Genomic DNA, 21053 nt, shown 5'->3' with positions numbered 1-21053 from the left:
CTGAAGTTAAATTGACTGGTCTATAATTCCCTGGATTATCCTTATTCCCTTTTTATAGATAGGTGCTATATTTGCCCTTGGGATCTCTCCTGTCCTCCACAAATTCTCAAAGAATTGCTAATGGCTCAGAGATCTCTTCAGCCAGGTCCTTAAGTGTTCTGGGATATATTTTCTCAGGCCCTGCCAACTTGAAGATGTCTAGCTTGTCTAAATAATTCTTAACTTGTTCTTTCCCTGTTTTAGCCTCAGATCCTGCCCCACTTGCACCTATGTGCCATTATGGAGGCACATGAGCACAAGCCAAAAGCATGAAGAGCTGATGGCTTCATAGATCGATTTGATTGGTCACTCTGCTAAACCACATCTAGAGCATGAACCCTAATTTGTCTCTGAATTTAGCTTGCGTTAAAGGGCAATTCTTGCCTCATCCACAAAACAGAGCTTGAAAGCAGGATCCGTATTCCCAAGGCAGGTTGGACCTGATTCTCCACTTCCATTTCACAGCCACGTGATTCCATTGGCTCCTCTGAAGTTACCCTCACTTCACAGCAACATAAGCGAGAGGAGAAGCAGGCCTATGGTATCAGATGGGCGTTGCATCATTTAACAGTGACGTCAGGACCTGCCCTGCAAATGCCATCTCACATCAGCAGTCCTTTCTCATGCAAGCACTCCCATTGACTTCAATGGCACTTCTCACAGGATTAAAAAAAAAAATTCACATTATATGGAAACCAAATCTGGCCCTAACTCTGTGTCCACAAGAAGCTCATGAATATAACTGACTGTGAAAAGGGATTACAGCTCTTCCATAGACGCACCTTTTCAAGTCAGTGAACATGGGAAATGTTTCAGGGCTGTATCTGGCTCTAGGCAGGGGAGAACTGTCATATCAGCTGCCATGGTTAAAAAACTACCTTCTGAGCAATAATTTCCAAAGGAGACTGAGTAATTATTTTACTCAGATAAGCACGGGAACATTGTGTAAAAATGTGTACCCTGTAATAGTCAAGTGCTCTAAGCAAGGGAATTTAAAGCTGTCAACAAGGAGGGAAATACCAACTTTTTAAGATTGAAAAACAGTCATAAATTCCTGGCTCCCAGCCTAGTCAATACTGTAGCGAGCCACAGTTTCAGATTCACATTTTTGCTTCTGGGATGGCGTCTCAGTTGTTTGTTTCCTTACCATAACATAAGGCTTAACATGCACGTCTTAACTCTGAACTCTGCAGGGCCATAGCCTCAGTTGGCATCAGTCAACAATGTTGACTTTGGTGCCGCTACACCCATTTACACCAGCAGAGCATCAGGCCATGTTTCCTTAAGGGATCACTAAAACATCTGTAGCATGAACTTGAGGAGCGGTTCACATGCAAAACAATACTGCTAACATGGAGTGAAGCTCATCGGCATTCAGCTGTGCCCTGTGCACCCCCTGCCTTGCTAGATCGTGAGAGTTTAATGCCCAAAACTGAAGGGCTGGAAAACCAGGAAGTGTGAGGTTAAAATGACACTTCCCACACAACCTTAACTCCGCCCCCGTGGGGATGGCATGAGGAACTGGGAGTATGACAGTACCTTAGCCCTCCATAACTACTCTTGATATTTGCCCTGCACCTGGCACAGTTCCAGTGTACCACACCTGTTCATAGAGACTTCACTGTGCTCTGTTTCAGAGTAGCAGCCGTGTTAGTCTGTATTCGCGAAAAGAAAAAAGGAGTACTAGTGGCACCTTAGAGACTAACCAATTTATTTGAGCATAAGCTTTCGTGAACTACAGCTCGCTTCATCGGATGCATGAATTCAATGAAGTGAGCTGTAGCTCACGAAAGCTTATGCTCAAATAAATTGGTTAGTCTCTAAGGTGCCACTAGTACTCCTTCACTGTGCTCCAATTCATTGATCTAAGGAATACCTGAGGCTGGTTGCACACAAAGGTACAGTCCTGGGAGCTGCCTGAGGGACTCCTTTGGGAAAGAATCAAAGTGTGTGTCTGTGGAGGGGGGCGGGGGAGAGGAGGGCAGACTCACAGTTGGGTGGCACAAGGATTTTTTCATGGCCACCTGCCTCAGCATGTGGATTTAGGAGCACTTTCAAATAGCTCTAAACAGAAACACTGCTGCAACATTAACTCTGGTGTTACTAGGCATTACCCCATAATACTGCAGGCGGGGGACTAGAAAGGGAGCCCTGCATGGTCTCTCCGGAGAATATAGGGCTAGCAAAGGTGGAAGCACCAGCGTTCTGGGATTAGACCACACAGTGGTTAAAGACACCAGTGCCCCATCTACACCAGCACTGCCGTTATTGCGGCACTGCAGAAGCTGCACTGGGCCTAGAACAATGGTAGGAAACAACATACTCCACGTAGACAAGGCTCTGGAAACTGATGTTCTCTGCCCATCCAGGAAATGGCACATCACTGCAAACAGGGCTGATGCTAGCTGCCCCCACTGAACAACCCCGAGGGGCAAGGTAGGCTCTACACCCTCCCAGCTCTGGAAAAGCAACCCTGCCAGCAGAAGTGTCCATTGCAATGACCTTGCCCACTCAGAACTGAGTTTGTCAGCTCATTTCTTACCACCTGCTAACTGGCTATAGCTTTTGGAGATGCCAGCTGGGGCTGGCTTTGAACCCCAGGTGGAGAAAGCCAGGACTCCATCGCCTATTACCAATCCCTCCCTCCCATTCTCCGCATTGCATTGCCAACCATGCATGAGGTGTGTATTTTTAGGAGAAAGGGAATTCTATTCAGTTCAGCAGGTTTGTACTTGCTAAAAAATGAACCCTATAGCTGGTATTATTTGCATTTCAGTAGGGCCAAGAGATGCCAGCTGTGATCAGAGCCCCATTGTACTAGGGGCTGTACAAACAGTGCCTGTCCTGACGAGCGTACTGTCTCTGTAGACAAAGGGTGATAGAAAGGATGTGTTATCCTTCCCTTACAGATGGGGAGCTGAGGCACAGCGAGGGGAATGACTTGCCCAAGGTGACTCAGGCTGCTTGTGGAGAGCCAGGACTGGAATCCAGAGCACCTGAGTTGCAGCCTTGTGGCATAATCACAAGGTCAGCCTTCCTCTAACCTATTGCCATTTCCAGCCAGTATAGAAATGCTAACACCTTGGCTTTTCTTCAAGCGCTGGAGCTGTTAGCATGGATCAAAAGTAATCCCCATCATGTCAGGTGAATCTTAACACTGCATACTTTTCCCCCTCCCCGAAAGTACCCGTCACTGAGGTTTGACCTAAAGCACACTTTCCTATCTAATAACAAAAATATATCTTGGCAGCCTCATGGTGCAGCAGCTGGATTTATTTTTCTGGCACTTGAAATACCCTACCAGACCCACAGAACAATCCATCTCTCACCTGCTATTTATGGAGTTCATCTCACAAACCTAATGGAGTAAGTGAGTGCTGAATTCACTCCCGTTAATGTGCTTGGTGTCCAGGTCAGTGCGAGAAGTGTAATGGGAATTCATTTTGAAAATCAATGCGGATGTCAATGGAATGGTATCCCTTGAGGGAGCAGCATGCTTTTACTGGAGCTCCCCTGCCACCTGCTTTTTTGCCTTTTTTTATAAACATCTTTTCAGTCAGGGAGAGCTGTGGAGCCATTAGTCCTGCCTTAAATTGCTGTTTATTTTTTAGTGCATTCATCAGCTTCCCTACATCTTCAGTAGATGCCAAATCACTTTGGCGGAATGGCCCCCCGACAATCAAATCTATTCCCAATGCCTTTGAATTCTAACATGCCTCATTCCCACGACTGTCGGGCAGCAGTAGCCATAGGGGAGATTTGGCATGGAGGTAGAAATGATAGATGAGAAGAGGCAGCTTATGGTATGATGTAAAATGGCTGCCTTAGCAGCTAGGCCTGTGCAACAATAATTAAAATACACCGTGGCCTGATGTGAATACCTATGAAACTGGGATCTTTTTTGTTTTTCATACAGGCATCTCCACAGAGGTGGGCAGCCTGCGGGGGGTGGCTGGGCTGAGGAGCAGATGGGGATGTCTGACATTTTATTTCTAACAGCAAGACTTGATAAATGCAAAGTAATGCACACTGGAAAACAATCTTAAATACACATATAAAATGATGAGGTCTAAAATTAGCTGTTACCACTCAAGAAAGAGACCTTGGAGTAATGGTGGACAGTTCTCTGAAAACATCCAGCAGCAGTCAAGAAAGTGAACAGAATGTTGGGAATCATTAAGACAGACAGAAAATATTTGCCTCTATATAAATCAGGGGAGGGCAAACTACGGCCCATCAGGACTTTCAATCTGGCCCACGGGATTGCCAGCCCCATGGCGCAGTAGGGCTAAGGCAGGCTTTCTGCCAGTCCTGGCCCCACGCTGCTCCTGGAAGCGGCCAGCACCATGTCCCTGCGGCCCCTGGGGGAAGCAGTGGGGAAAGGGCTTCAAGCGCTGCCCTCGCCTGCAGGCACTGTCCCCCCCCGCAGCTTCCATTGGCCAGGAATGGGGAACTGCGGCCAATGGAAGCTTTGGGGGTGGTACCCACAGGCCAGCGCGGTGGAGCCACTTGCTCCACCCCATGCCCAGGAGTCACTGCCAGACATGCTGGCCACTTCCGGGAGCTGTCAAGGTTCCTCCCCCACTCTGAACTCTAGGGTACAGATGTGGGGACCTGCATGAAAAACCTCCTAAGCTTCTCTTTACCAGCTTAGGTCAAAACTTCCCCAAGGTACAAAATATTCCACCCTTTGTCCTTGGATTGGCCGCTACCAAACTAATACTGGTTACTGGGGAAGAGCTGTTTGGACGCGTCTTTCCCCCCAAAATACTTCCCAAAACCCTGCACCCCACTTCCTGGACAAGGTTTGGTAAAAAGCCTCACCAATTTGCCTAGGTGACTACAGACCCAGACCCTTGGATCTTAAGAACAATGAACAATCCTCTCAACACTTGCACACCCCCCCTTTCCTGGGAAATGTTGGATAAAAAGCCTCACCAATTTGCATAGGTGACCACAGACCCAAACCCTTGGATCTGAGAACAATGAAAAAGCATTCAGTTTTCTTACAAGACAACTTTTAATAAAAATAGAAGTAAATAGAAATAAAGAAATCCCCCCTGTAAAATCAGGATGGTAGATATCTTACAGGGTAATTAGATTCAAAAAACATAGAGAACCCCTCTAGACAAAACCTTAAGTTACAAAAAAGATACACAGACAGAAATAGTTATTCTATTCAGCACAGTTCTTTTCTCAGCCATTTAAAGAAATCATAATCTAACACATACCTAGCTAGATTACTTACTGAAAGTTCTAAGACTCCATTCCTGGTCTATCCCCAGCCAAGACAGAATATAGACACACAGACCCTTTGTTTCTCTCCCTCCTCCCAGCTTTTGAAAGTATCTTGTCTCCTCATTGGTCATTTTGGTCAGGTGCCAGCGAGGTTACCTTTAGCTTCTTAACCCTTTACAGGTGAGAGGAGCTTTCCCCTGGCCAGGAGGGATTTCAAAGGAGTTTACCCTTCCCTTTATATTTATGACAGGAGCAGTGCAGGGCCAGGGCAGGCAGGGAGCCTGCCTTAGTCCCACTGCATGCCACTGCTACCCTGGTGCCATTTGAGGTAAGCGGTGCCAGGCTGAAGCCTGCACCCTGAACCCTTCCTGCACTCTACACCCCAACCCCCTGCCCTGAGCCCCTCCTGCACCCCCTGCCCCAACCCTACATTCATGGCCCTGCATACAATTTCCCCACCCAGATGTGGCCCTTGGGGCAAAAGGTTTGCTCACCCGATATAAATCCATGCTACGCAGATCCAGTCGCTCCATCTCAAGAGAGATATTGGAATTGGAAAAGGTAGAGAAAAGGGCAACAAAAAAGGATATTGGGTATGGAACAGCTTCCATATGAGGAGATATTAATAAGACTGGAATTTTTCAGCTTGGAAAAAAGACAACTAAGAGATATGACAGAAGTTTATAAAATCATGACTGGTGTGGAGAAAGGAAATAAGGAAGTGTTATTTATTCCTCAAACACAAGAACTAGGGGTCACCAAATGAAATAGGCAGGTTTAAAAACAAACAAAAGGAAGTATTTCTTCACACAATGCACAGTCCATCTGTGGAACTTTTCCAGAGGATATTGTGAAAGCCAAGACTAACAGGGTTCAAAAAAGAACTAGATAGTTTCTAGAGGATAGGTCCATCAATGGCTATTAGCCAGGATGGGCAGGGATGCAAAACCATGCTCTAAAGTGTCCCTAGCCTCTGTTTGCCAGAAGCTAAGAATAGGTATCAGGTAATCACTTTTCTACTCTCCTGAAATCACTTGATTACCTGTTCTGTTCAGTCCCTCCGAAGCCCCTGGCACTGGTCACTGTCAGAAGACCGGATACTGCGCTGGAAAGACCATTGGTCTAACCAAATATGGTCTTTTTATGACTTGTCTGTATTTATAGACAATAGGATCAATTTGTTTGTATCCTTGTCCCTCTCCTTTAGTATGCTGCCTGTCTTCATTATCATTGCCATACAGCCCACTTATGTCAGCTAGGCTGGTGCAAAGGGGCTGTTAGGCAGGCATAAATTCCCCCCCTGAGGAATACCTCTGGGCAGGGGCACCCAGTACTGCCTCTGCAACAGCCCCAGTTGCAGGGGCAGGCCAGAGAAGGGAGAGGATGGATCTGGGATGTAGCCAGAGTGGATCTGTGCTCTGCCTATTCTGTGCCCCTGTAGAGCGCCATACAGGCCATTGCAGCAGAGGGTACAACTCAGTGAAGTCATCTGGACTGCCCTAGCCAGAGGCCACCCCCATCTCAGCAGGCACCGAATAGGGGAGGCAAAAAACTGCATTCCCTCTGTGCTGGTGCAAGCACTGATGCAGCCAGCAACCCAGCTCACAGATTCTCAGGGCAGGGACTGTATCTCCGGAGCCTACAATACAGTGGGGCACCAGTTCTGATTGGGGTCCTTAGCAACTATAGCAGCATAAATATTTAATAATAATGATAAGTGTCCAAGGACACTGAGGCAGCTGTCTACTCCCCTGAAAAGCACCAAGGGATTTTTAATATCCATGCAAAGAAAACAAGAGTTAGGTTTAAGTCCTCCTCTAACCCCATTAATGTCAATGTTAAATATTGATTTTTGTGTTTATCACAAACCACACAATAAAGTTGAGCCACACTCCTGGACTTTTACTAATGTGCTTTTTCTGTCTCAATAGAAGTTCACAGTATGATGGGGGAAAATACATCAGCAGTGAAAGATCAGCAGACAGATCAATTTGGTACCTTGACATGATTTAGAGGACTGAAAAAAAACCACCTCCTGAGGGGCCATTCTTCTCTCTGTTGGTCGTGTCACAAGGACCAAGAGCCACATTCTGATCTCAGTTTTACCAGTATAAATCCAGAGTAGCAACATTGACTTCAATCTAGAGTGGAATCTGGCCCAGATTTGGGGATCTAGAGAAGACAGATAAAATTCAAAGATCTTTCATTCATCCTTCCAGTGATGTCCCAGGTGGAACATGATCTTTATAACAGCAACTTTCACTTACAACACCCAGTTTCTTACTCTCTCTTTCAATAGGATCCCATGGTCAAGTTAGGAGCAACAAACCTTACCTGTGATAAGTGATGGTTAAAGACAGTGGATTGTTTAGAAGGTGTTTACTAATAATCATGGAGGAAGATAAAAGGGTGTGGACTAATCAAAATCTCATTTTAGAGCTGGTGTAATGTCCACACACCCCAGTCATCAGCAGGCAGGATCAAACCCGGCATCCCTGAAACTTAGTGTATGAGCTACTCCTACTGTATGAGCTAAGAGACATATCGCTCTTAGCCAGAGGTTCTTAAACTGTGGGTCGGGACCCCAAAGTGGGTTGGGACTCACCACCACAGCACCTCTTTCTGTTCAGTCTGGGAATTAGCTCAATTCATGCAGAGCGGCCTCTGCCGGTGGTGTCACGTCCATCTTGCCCTCGATTGGCATCTCAACTCATGTTGCACCCAGCTCACACCATCCTCTTCAGGACACTGCCCTCCAACAGTGCCCCCAAGTCCATATTCACCCCCTCCCGGGGGGGGGGAGAGGGAAGAGGGTTAACAGCAGTCTTTCCAGTCTGCTCCTGCCTCAGTGGCCAACCACAACCCCTCAAGTCTAGCCCCTCTGTTCAAGGGCCGGTTGCAGTCTGTCACAGCCACCCTTCCACAGCCAGGTGCTGTACAAGGAGTAAGAGGGAGGGGGCAAGAGAAGAGGGGAGACCCAGGCCAGCCCACTACTCTGGGTCCCAACCCAGGGACCCTCTAGTGGCAGCCTCCCTGCCCTCCTTCTCTCCCCTTGTCTAACTGTTCCTGGGCCACTTCCCCTCTGGCCCTTTACACCCTCTAGGCCCTTTCTATCAGGGCCCACAGTCTGGCAGATATTGGGCCAGAGCCCTTCTATGCTTCCCCAAGCCTGCCCAGCACTGCTCCAGCCAAGGTACCTGTCTCCTTATCAGGAGACAGACCTTTCCCCACAAAGGTCTGGGACAGACTACCTGCTCCCTTCCTGGGCAGCCTTTATATAGGGCCTAGCCTAGCCCTGATTGGCTCCCAGTAGGCCTTTTCCTGATTGGCTGCCCTTCTGCACAGCCGCTCTGACCTACTCTAGCCCTATCTCTCATAGGGGTGGGGCAGTTGCCCCACCACAAACCCCATTTTAATGGGGTCACCAGGGCTGGCATTAGACTTGCTGGAGCTCGGGGCTGAAGCCAAAGTCTGAGCCCCACTGCCTGGGGCTGAAGCCCTTAAGCTTTAGTGCCCCTCACAGCAGCAGGCTTGAGCTTTGGCCCCCCTGCCTTGAGTGATGGGTCTCGGGCTTCAGTCCCCCTTCCTAGGGTCATGTTGTAATTTTGGTTGTCAGAAGGGGGCCAGGGTGCAATGAAATTTGAGAAACCCTGTTCTTAGCTAAGGCTGTAGCAGAGTCCTCAGTCTCTAGCTGGGCTAGGTGCCACGAGAGGGGGACAGAGCAGCACCCCAGGCAGGCCTGGGTTATACTGGGAAAATTCTGATCTCAGTTACAGTGGTATTTGCCAGCATAACGGAGATCAGAGTCTCCCTTTGCAGGTTTTATCTTGTACGTCGGAGCTGCACTCCAGCCACACCCCCATCTGCAGTCACGCCCCTGACACACACTCTACACCGAAGCTAGGAGGCTGGGGTGGCCGGTTCTCTGGTCTTCACTTTACCTGGACTTTCCCCAACACTGTGGGATTTTCAAACAGCTAGTTACACCTGCTTTCTGTCTGGTGCACACGACCAGAGCGGTACATTGGGTTGCCAACTTTCTGACTGCAGAAAACCAGCCACCCTTGCCCCGCCCCCAGCCCTGAGGCCCCACCCCCCGCTCACTCCAGCCCCTCTCCCTCCGTCATTTACTGTCCCCCACCCTCGCTCACTTGCTCATTTTCACTGGGCTGGGGCAGGGGGTTGGGGTGCGGGAGGGGATGAGGGCTCCGGTTGGGGGTGTGGGCTCTGGGGTGGGGCTGGGGATAAGGGGTTTGGCGTGTGGGAGGAGGCTCTGGGCTGGGGCAGGGGGTTAGGGTGTGTGGTGGTGAGGGCTCCAGCTGGGGGTGTGGGCTCTGGGGTGGGGCCGGGGATGAGGGGTTCGGAGTGCTCAGGCTGGGGGGTGCAGGCTGGAGATGAGGGGTTTGTGGTGCAGGAGGGCTGGGGATTGGGGTGCAGGGTGCAGGCTCTGGGAGGGAGTTTGGGTGCGGGAGGGGGCTCAGGGCTGGGGCAGGGCGTTGGAGTGTGGGAGGAGTGCGGGGTGCAGGCTCCAGGCAGCGCTTACCTCTGATAGCTCCCGGCAGTGGCGACATGTCCCTGCGGCCCCTAGGCGGAGGCTTGGCCACGGAGGCTCTGTGTGCTGCCCTCGCTCACAGGCACCACCCCCACAGCTCCCATTGCCTGCAGTTCCTGGCCAATGAGAACTGCAGAGCTAGTGCTCGGGGTGGGGGCAACACTCAGAGCCCCCCTGGCCACCTCTCCACCTAGGAGCTGGACCTTCTGTCCAGTTCCTGGGAGTCGCGCAGAGCCAGGGCAGGCAAGGAGCCTGTCTTAGCCATGCTGCCCCGCTGACCAGACTTTTAGCAGCCCGATCAGCAGCGCTGACCGGAGCCACCAGAGTTCCTTTTCAACCGGGCGTTCCAGTTGAAAACTGGATGGCTGGCAACCCTAGCGGCACAATGTAGGCGGATCAGGGAACCAGGGTCTGAACTTCTGCCTTCTTACATGTTGCAAAAGGCCAGCTTTTTAACTCCCATGGAGAATTAGATGCCTAGACACTTTTGAAAATCCCACTGGGAACCTATTTCCATCGTTAGGAACCTAAACATCTTTAAAGCTCTGGCCCAAAGCACCTAACACACCTTTGGGTGCTGTGTAAATAATAATACTTATTATAATACTGTTATGAACTAGGTGAAACTTTGTTATGGATTGAGTTAAAACTTTGTTGAGATTAATGGATGTGAATGCACTCTTCAGTTAACATAACTGTAAGGATAAATTAATCACAATCCTCCACCTAAAACAAAAGGGTTATGTGACCCTGCCCGAGAGTTTTAAACTGTGTGGGCAGAAGAGTTTTTGCTGAGTATTGTAAATTCAAGCTGAGGCCTATAAGTATGGTACAGCCCTGGAAGAAGCTGGAGAGAGAGTTTTGGGGTCTGGTGCTGGCTAAAAGAGGTTTAGAGCTGTAAGCAATAAAGCTATCCCCTGTTTTGGGTTCCTCCTGTGTTTGGAGAAGCAGGACTTTGTACATTCCTTGTAAATAAACAAGATTGCATCAAAGAAATATCAGCCTCTATCATCTGTTTCTCGTCGCAACTGGAACACTCACAGGCTTTGATTCGCCACTTGGGTCAAAACAGAGTAACACTACCAACCAGTGGGCTCCATTTCTTGACTTCACTGGGAGTTTTCCCTGGGCAAAAATTGCAGGCTGGGGCCTGTTACTTCTGCGTATTTATATGTCAGGCACATAGTCTGGCAGGCAGCTTGTTTGGTTCAGAAGTGATGCCATGTGTGAACTAAGGCTGTGATCCAAGTCCAGATCTTAGTGCACAGGTGTCCACTTCACAAACCCACCATCTCAACTCGCACTTATCTGCCCCACTGGGCAGAAAGGTTCAGGATTGAATGGACATGGAGACTGAGCTGTCCGTCTCTCCTCTCGCAAGGTACAAATTTGTAACAGTGGAACAATTAACCTTGGGCAGTGGTAGATTCCCCATCACCTGACATTTTCAAATCAAGACCAGATATCTTTGTAAAAGAGCTGCTGCGGTTCAGACAAGAAGTTATACCCTCGGTGTGGGAATTAGTGGGTTACGTTCTTTGGCCTGTACACTGCAGAAAGACAGACGGGCTGATCATAATCCTTATCTATGAATCCCTATGGGTGGTCCAGGCAGATCACAGTTGAGGCAAACGAGCAGTTTGCACTATTGTTGACTGTGCTGTGCCGGCTCCATGGAGAGAGGATTTAATTCCCCAGGACTGTCAATCAGACACTTTTCCCATTAACACTACATTAGTTAAAATCACAGCTATAAAAATGGTGACTTCAGTACCATATGACTAGAGTTTTATATGTATTGTGTTTACATGCCTCGCCTGGGAACTCTTGAAACCACTTTAACTAAACTGGCTCTGCTTTTCCAATATATATTTCCTTGTTTTTATGGGGCTTACAGCCTGGCTGTAAAAATTCATGCCTGGTTCAAGTGCTTGAAGCACATTTATCGGAGAGCTGGGATGGCTCTGGATCGCTGTAGGGGCATTGGGTGGAAATAGAGTTAGTATTTTAAAATGTATTTTCTCCTTCAGCAACAGTGCAGAGGCAGTGTTAGGAAGTGGCTAGAGAAGGGGACTTTGAGTTAGGCCTTGCATCTTTTCCCACTTCACCTGGTGTAAATCAGAAAAAGCTCTCTTGGAATCAATGGACTTACACCATAAAACAGTAGGAGAGGAGAATCAGGACTCTGGAATGCCTTCCTGCTCTACCATTGACTCAATATGTGACCTTGGGCAAGACACCTCACTTCTCTGTGCCTCGGTTTACCCTGCTGTAACTAGGATGTAATAATCCCAAACAGGTGTGTGGTGAGGCATATTGAACACCTGTCTCTAATGCCTCTGGGGAGTTCTTTGGATGAGAAGCACAACTCACTATTTAAAAGCTCCCATTTGTAAACTGGTGTTCCAGTGAGTTCATGATGATGTTAGGCCTGATTCCTAGCAGATTTGTGCCTTGTGTAGTCATTTACCCCTGTGAAAAGTGAGCGCAAAAAAGGGTATAAAATGCTTCCACTGTATGCTGGCAACATGGTGGACTCACTGGGCACAGGTGTGAATGGCTGCCCCAGGCAGGGAAGAATCAGGCTCCCTTGCCTCAGGATGTCCCAGCAAGGCAAATGCAGTCAGCCACCTGCTTCTTGTATTCCCTCCTCAGGATCAGTTGGGGCTAAGCTTGAAGGCAAGAACTTGGGAACTAAAGAACTTGTTTAAAGAGGCCCTTAGGAGCCCTTCAGTGGGAGCCTGGTTTAATTCTTTCCTATGCAGAGACCCTGAATATATTCTCCTCTCATGCTGGTTTGTCACCAGTGTGACCTCCTTGACTTCAGGGAACATTCTCCTGATTTTCACTGGAGTAAATGAGAGGAGAAACAGCCTCCTATTCCTGTCAAGTGCTGAGAACCTCCTGCTAGGCGACTTCCATGACCCGGCCCTCAGTCCATTTACTCCACGACCACTTAATTCCTTCTGTTTCCCCATATTCCCCTGCAGAGAAGGTGGCATTTGATGCTGCCAGTTTATAGTTGCACCATTGGACCCAGTTTCCAGTTCCTGGGTGTATTTGTGTGTGTACATCACTAATCTAATTGCCTCTATGATGAGATAACTGGTTCTGTGGATGAAGGAAAAGCAGTGGACTTGTTATTCCTTGACTTTAGCAAAGCTTTTGATACGTCTCCCACAGTATTCTTGCCAGCAAGTTAAATAAGTATGGGCTGGATGAATGGATTATAAGCTGGATAGAAAGCTGGCTAGATCGTCGGGCTCAACGGGTAGTGATCAATGGCTCCATGTCTAGTTGGCAGCCGGTATCAAGTGGAGTGCCCCAAGGGTCGGTCCTGGGGCCGGTTTTGTTCAATATCTTCATTAATGATCTGGAGGATGGTGTGGACTGCACCCTCAGCAAGTTTGCAGATGACACTAAACTGGGAGGAGTGATAGATACGGTGGAGGGTAGGGATACCATACAGAGGGACCTAGACAAATTAGAGGATTGGGCCAAAAGTAATCTGATGAGGTTCAACAAGGACAAGTGCAGAGTCCTGCACTTAGGATGGAAGAATCCCATGCACCGATACAGACTAGGGACCGAATGGCTAGGCAGCAGTCCTGCAGAAAAGGATCTAGGGGTTACAGTGGACGAGAAGCTGGATATGATCAACAATGTGCCCTTGTTGCCAAGAAGGCTAATGGCATTTTGGGCTGTATAAGTAGGGGCATTGCCAGCAGATTGAGAGACGTGATCGTTCCCCTCTATTCAACATTGGTGTGGCCTCATCTGGAGTACTGTGTCCAGTTTTGGGCACCACACTAGAAGAAGGAAGTGGAAAAATTGGAAAGCGTCCAGCAGAGGGTAACAAAAATTATTAGGGGGCTAGAACACATGACTTATGAGGAGAGGCTGAGGGAACTGGGATTGTTTAGTCTGCAGAAGAGAAGAATGGGGGGGGATTTGATAGCTGCTTTCAACTACCTGAAAGGGAGTTCCAAAGGGGATGGCTCTAGGCTGTTCTCAGTGGTAGCAGATGACAGAACAAGGAGTAATGGTCTCAAGTTGCAGTGGGGGAGGTTTAGATTGGATATTAGGAAAAACTTTTTCACTAGGAGGGTGGTGAAGCACTGGAATGGGTTACCTAGGGAGGTGGTGGAATTTCCTCCCTTTGAGGTTTTTAAGGTCAGGCTTGACAAAACCCTGGCTGGGATGATTTAGTTGGGGATTGGTCCTGCTTTGAGCAGGGGGTTGGACTAGATGACCTCCTGAGGTCCCTTCCAACCCTGATAGTCTATGATTCTATGATCACCTAGGTGGCTTTGTCAGCAGATACTCACTAATTTAACGCCAGCACCAATAACTGTCTGTGTTTCCCATGCTGAGGAATATGGTGGGTTCCTGCATGACTATGTCACTAATAACCATAAGCAAAACCATCTCCTGAGCATTTTCCTAAAGAATCTAAAGTTCAAATTATTAAGGACAAGGTTCATAGATTCATAGATATTTAGGTCAGATGGGACCATTATGATCATCTAGTCCGACCTCCTGCACAACGCAGGCCACAGAATCTCACCCACCCACTCCTGCGAAAAACCTCTCACCTATGTCTGAGCTATTGAAGTCCTCGAATCGTGATTTAAAGACTTCAAGGAGCAGAGAATCCTCCAGCAAGTGACCCATGCCCCATGCTACAGAGGGAGGCGAAAAACCTCCAGGGCCTCTTCCAATCTGCCCTGGAGGAAAATTACTTCCCGACCTGAAATATGGCAATCAGCTAAACCCTGAGCATATGGGCAAGATTCACCAGCCAGATACCCAGGAAAGAATTCTCTGTAGTTGGCATGAATCATTAGTGCTTGTGAAAGGCACCAGATGGGCAACCCTGGAGAATTAAATCTTGTCTTTATCCACAGCCTGAGGGGCGGTGGGAACACAAGTTTGCCCTTGCTGCCCCGTCAATGTGTGTTAGTCATGATCTGGAGGTGAGAATACAGTCTAGACTCCCATGGCCCATTCAGCGTTCGGACTGCCTGCAAAGCTGCCATTGGATTGGTGGCGTTTGCACGGTTATTTTTAAGTGCATCGCAGCTGAGATCTCTAGACAGGTATAACTTTGATGACTGAAAGTAAGTGCCTAATTGAGTGGCAGTGGAGTGTGGCCTGGGGGTCGAACACTTGCCTGCAGAGCCAGGTGATGGTGACCCAAAAACCCAGTGAGTGTTCTTGGGTAGGCCACTGTACGTCTCGCTTTCCTCCTCCGCCTTTGCATGGTGCTTGTAGAGCTATAGCTAGAAAGGGCTAGCTGTTTACATGCTAATAATCCTCATTGTATTTTTCTCACACAGATACTCTGAGGAACATTCCCTTGGTGAGCCATGGTCCGCGCTCCTCCCCAGCCGAGCTAAACAGCTCCAACCACCACCTGCTCAGAGAACGCAAGTCGTCAGCTCCTGCCCACTCCAGCCAACCTACCTTGTTCACTTTCGATTCACCTGCCAACCACGTCCAGACCACCTTGTCTGCCAGTGCCCCACAGGACTATCTCTTCCTGCACCAGTGTATGAGTCGAAAATCAGAAAATACAAGGTACAGTAGGAGGTCTATGGGCAAATGTAGGGGGAAACCCTGTAACATCAGCAATGATATTCCACCCTCAGAGCTATATCCAGAGGGAGCGCTGGCGGTTGGCTACAGACAACTGGAGTCTACTTCCAGCTCTGCCACTGACTGGCTATGTGATCTTGGGCAAGTCACTTAATCTCACATGTCTATCACTGACATGAATGAGAACTGTGCCTTGATCAAAGGCATGATGTCAGCCTTACTGCATCAGTGAATCTAGGCAGCTGAAGAGAGGGCAATGCTGGCTCTAAACTGTCTTAATGTCCCCCCGATCCCAAGGGCTGATGTGGGGTGGGGTGGCCCATGGCATAATTTAGAGCAGCCTTGGGGCTCATCTACATTACACCCAGCTGTAAAGACTTCCAGGGGCTGTTCCAATGCTAGGGATTGCCAGCATGCAGCTGAACTGTGGCCAAGCCCTCTCTCCCTCTCTATGTCCATGACATGCCCCCTATGCTGGAGTGGCTGAGAGGGGGCAGCAAAAAGCAAAAAGAGCTGGCAGTGACTATGCCAGCTAAAGGAATCCTAAGCTGCCCAGCTTTTTAGTCCCTCTGCACTGCATGAATCTGACCCATCGTTTCCAGTTTTAACCTTTATGTAAAGCTTTCTGGACAAAATAACAAGTTTTCTATTTCAAGGGAAGGGTAGATTTGCCTGCTGTTTGATACCCTTCTGATGTTTCATATGATGACTGTGCAAACCTGCTGTACCCCAGACCTTGGTTTGCATCACAGCTGTCAGTCACGTTCAGTGAAGTATTTATGGGAGAATGGCAGCCATCCCACCTCCCAGCTGGAAGGGCTGCCTTAAACAGTGGAGAGCCGGTTTGCAGAGTATAAGCAATGAGGAGGGACTACTGAGAGAACAAGACGGGAGTAAAGGTCACAGCACAACTGGATTGCTGAGATCAGGGGCTTTTCCTGAGTCCCCACAGAATTTCCCTGCTGCATCTGTCTTTCACTAACAATAAAAAAAATTAACTTCAGATGGAATTAATGAAACATTATAAATAACCTTCCTCATGGTCCAGCTGTTAGACGCCTCTTGGAGACTAAAGACCATTTTGCACACATCCTCTGCAAGCCTGGTGACAGAGGAATCTGAGACAAGGAGGAAAGATAACAAGGGCTAGATGTCCTTGGAGTAGGAATAAGACGGCCCCTTACGCCAGTGACCTGGTCTAGCGCTGTGCAAATAATGGATTTTTTGGTTCACTGATAAGTCTGAAAGATTGGAGGGGGGGTGAGGAAATAGTTTCAGGCTGCCGTGAAAACAATTTTTCAAATGTTCAATTAATCGAAAAGTAAAACGAAACTTTGTTTTGGGTTGAACAGCATGTTTTGTTTTGATTTTGAGCCTTTCAAATTGGTTCTGAATTGTTTTTAAAAGTAAAATGATAGGAAATTTCTAAACAAAAAGTTGCTCCAGACTGAAAATATTGAAACATTTCATTTTGAAAAGGTTGAAATGAAACATGCCCAGATTAAGAATTTTTGTGTTTTGTTTTCAGCACAGGAATTCGCAAAACATTTTCATGTCACCAGATCAGCATTTTTCACTGGAAAAAATTTACACTCGAAAAATGTTGCCCCGCTCTAACCTGGACTCTATAGAAATAATTCGAATGCCCAGAGAAGCATCTGCAGGTACATTAGCTGGGATAAAAATAATAAGGGCTGTCAACCTTCATGATCATGGTATCAGCTGATCTCCAGTAGGGGTCTGGAAGAAAATTCCTTCCCTGACGCATGGTTACAGCCCTAGAGCAAGGTGTCAGGGCTCCTTGGTACTGTTCCCATGTAACCTCTCTGGGTCTTACCCAGCTGTAAAATGGGGATAATAGTCACTATGTGGCAGCAGCGTTAGGGGGAACTGTCTAATTAACCCTAGCAAAGTACTTTCAGATCCTCAGATGAAAGGCAAAGCAAGGCTCTTTCTCTGGGGCATCTGGTGTAAGTCACTGTCAGAGTCAGAATACCCGGCTGGGACCCAGGAACCAAATTCCAAGGGCTGAGTATCCACTTGGTGAAATTCAGCATTGTCTTGTGATGCTCAGTCTTTGTTCAAATGAGTCTATTTCTTAGCGCCATCTTGTGATGGTTTCTGTGAACAGCAGCACCTTTATCTGCACACGTTGTGGGAGACATGCCTGGATCTTAAAATAGAAACAAAACCATCCTTTCGCTGGCCCTTGCCTACCCCGTGTACAAAAGTTACACACCTCAGAAACAAATTTCAGCTCCGCTGTGTAATTTACTGCAGGCAAAATCTTCCCTGGAACACTATTATCAGTGGCACAACAAGGCCACACAGGACCCTGGTTGAAGAAGAGGTTAGGGACCCATTTCCCAATTCTGAAATCTAAAATTTTCTTTGTCCCCAAACTACCCACCACTCCCCGACATCCCCATTTCCCCTACAATGCCCACAACTCACCACATTGCCCCCAACATACCCCACTCCCCTTAACCCCTCACCCTGCAGCCCCCCAACACTCACCACTCAGGGAATTGTCGTCATTGGAAATCCAACGAAAACAGTCACAAAAACATTTCCATTAGTCCTAGTTTTGGTAATTTCCTTTTAAAACACAAATATAAAAGCCAACCAGATTTAGTGCTTTTCATTTATAAATCTCAAAGTGTTTTGCAGAGGAAGGTCAATATCATTATTCCCATCTGGAAAATGGGGAAACTGAGGCACAGCGTGGAGTGAGGTGACTTCCCAAGAAACTGAATGGCAGAGCTGGAGAAAGAGCCAAAGTCTCTTGACTCCCAAGGCTCCCCCAGCTCCGGGGCTGCGGTGGGGTGAAAGGACTCCTCCGGCCCTGGAGTTGGGAGAGAGACGTCTCTCCCATCCCTGCCGCAGCCACGGAGCTTGGGCCAGGAGAGAGGCATCTCTCCCATCCCTGCCATAACCCCAGAGCTGGATCCAGGAGAGAGGCATCTTGTTTCCCCCCCACCACCCTGGTAGCCCTGCACTTTCCACGCTCCTCCAAACCCCCATCACCTCACCCCACTGCCCCCACCCACCCTACACGTCCTCCACGCTCCCCTGTGTGTATGCCAGCGCTGCTGATGTGCAGCCTTTGATGGGTTCCCGTGTGGCCGGGTAAGCGTGCATCTTAGAGGGAACACAGCTTGCTACCCCAAATGGAGTGACCCAGCTATGTCAACCTGAACACACTGGATTAGATAAAACAATAAAACAAGTTTATCAACTACAAAGAGAGAGATTTTAAGAGAGTACAAGTAATAAGGCATAAAAATCAGAAATGGTTACATGAAAAATAAAGATAAAATGCCTCCTGATGCCTAACTTAAGAAACTATATAAGATTCAAAGCAAAGTCTTCTCACCACATAATTTCAGCAGGCTTACTGCCCAAACTCTTTACATCAGGACCACTTCTCCCAGAGTCCAACAGCTGCTTCCTTTGTCTCTTCAGGTGCAGTGAATGCACTGGACAGGGAGGGAGAGAGAAGTGCTGGGGGGGGGCGGTGTTGTTCTGTCCCTTTTTATAGTTTCAGTCTCCCTCTTGAAAAACATTTCCAGCTGAAACCCAGGAGACACAGAGTCTATGTGGAAGGATGTTCCCCACTGGGGTTTTTTTTCACCTGTTTGAACTTCCTTTGTTTTCCCTCCCTGTTTGATGACTCCGTTTACCACTTAAATGCAAATTTAGTAGAGCATACTTTCCTTTATGTTAGGACAGACCTGTTTGCCAACTTCTGTTTGGGCGGGGCTGTGGGGTTTGGAACAGAGGGTAATAACATCACATAGGAAAATCTTATAACTTCACATACAATGTTGCCACACATATTTTATCAGGACAAGACTGACCTGCAAATTATGAGTTTCCCAATGGTACCTCACAAGGCACACTTTGTACAAAAATGATAACAATAGGGTGTGAACACAGGAGTGCATTCTGTCACATCCAAATCATACCTTCCACAAGGAAGGGCTCTGAATCGAACCATCAGGGAGGTGGAGTTTGTCCAGCCCTAGTACACAGCCAGGGGGCTGGCCCCCTACAGCTCAGATCCCAGGTTAACCATGAAAGCTCTGTGCCTCTGAATTCCCTTCCTGCTCCCCTCCTGTTGCTGCCCCCAGGTTTCCCCTCAGGGGATTTTGCTCTGTGGTGGAGCCAAGTGAGGCAGGTGTCTTTCTCCACTTGTACAGGCTGGGGAGGCACAGGGAGTGTAGCACGTGACTTGCCCATGATCACCGAGCAAGTCAGTGGCTCTCCAGACGCCCAGACCCCTGCTGTAGCCATTGGCCACACTGCCTCGGAGAGCTAAGCCACACCCTTTCCTCTTTCCTAGGAGCGCCAGTTTCTCCCAAGCCACAAGGTCCTCATTCTTCATGAAGAGCGACACGGCCGTTCAGAAACTCTCCCAGGGCAACGGACACTGTGTGAACGGGGTCGGCGGGCAAGTCCACGGATTCTACAGCTTGCCGAAGCCCAGCAGACACAATTCAGAGCTCAGGGACAGTGCCTACGACCTCCCGCGGAGCTTTGGCTCTTACACTCACACCAAAGCCAGCCTCACGGGCTCTGACACGGATAACGAGGAGGTCTATACCTTTAAGACTCCCAACAACACCCTGTGCAAGGAGTTTGGGGAGCTCTCCACGGACTCCTATGACATCCCCGTCACCCCTCTTTCTGTATACCAGATCCCAAGGACATTCACACTGGACAAGAACCACAACACGCTGGCCGTGGCCTCCAGTGATTCATCTGCTGCTCCCCCACCCCGGCCCCCTAAACCAGGGCAGATAGAGTCACGGTGGGGCAGCTCCCAGCAGCGCCCGCCGAATGGTGAAAGCATAGGTATGGTCTCCGTGGCGGCTACCATTCCCAGGAGGAACACGTTACCAGCAGTGGAGAACAGCAGACTACATCGAGGTAAGTGTTACATTTAAATGGGGGTGTGGTGGGGCAAGGCATCTTTTCCCCAGATATCAAGTTGAACAGTACAGCCAAAGATGCTGACTCCCTTAGAGAGAAGTGGAGCCAGATGCTCAGCCTGTGTAGATCAGCATAGTTCAACTGAAATCAATGGAGGTGCACTGGTTTATTCCAACTGAGCAGCTGGTGCTACATATTAAGGGGATGGACCTGTGGCATATATGAACACTCCTGAATTTTTGGGTATATCCAAATTCTGTAGTTGGTTCTTGTCTGCATAAAGGGCTGAACCGAAACCCCAGATTCAGTCACCCCCAAACTTTGGGGAAGTTCAGATCTAGATCAAAACACCACCTTTCAGGCCCATATTTTTCTCAGCTCCTGCCGGTACATTTGACTTTTAATTCAACGTATGGCCAATGTTTTCAAAAGCTGCCACTGATTTTGGAGGCCTCGAAGTTTGGGCACCCAACCTGAGATAACTAAAGGTAATTTTCAGTGCTCTCCAGGCCTGATTTTCACAGCAGCTGCATCTCCCATTGACTCTGACTGGAGCGGTGGTTCTTCAGCACCTCTGAAAATCAGAGTCGGTCCATCTCCAGCTGGACGCACACACCATGCACTTTTTAAATGTTTAGCGTAAAGCTGCAAGGAACTAACTGGCCGAGGAGAATAGTTAATGTAAGGTGGG

The 21053-nt window shown here is 48.3% G+C and overlaps 1 protein-coding gene across 5 annotated transcripts in view; it reads left to right on the top strand.

Moving 5' to 3' along the window:
• GAB2 (GRB2 associated binding protein 2) overlaps window positions 1–21053 on the top strand; it is a 179983-nt gene that overhangs the window by 146320 nt on the left and 12610 nt on the right. For all 5 annotated transcript variants that reach the window (XM_073335669.1, XM_073335690.1, XM_073335685.1 and 2 more), the window contains 2 exons: window positions 15169–15409; window positions 19773–20359. In XM_073335669.1, the coding sequence (XP_073191770.1) occupies window positions 15169–15409; window positions 19773–20359 (828 nt within the window). The remainder of the gene's footprint in view (window positions 1–15168; window positions 15410–19772; window positions 20360–21053) is intronic.

The sequence above is a fragment of the Lepidochelys kempii genome, chromosome 1, assembly GCF_965140265.1.
Source record: "Lepidochelys kempii isolate rLepKem1 chromosome 1, rLepKem1.hap2, whole genome shotgun sequence".
Lineage (NCBI taxonomy): Eukaryota > Metazoa > Chordata > Testudines > Cheloniidae > Lepidochelys > Lepidochelys kempii.
This window is presented reverse-complemented; position numbering and strand designations above follow the sequence as displayed.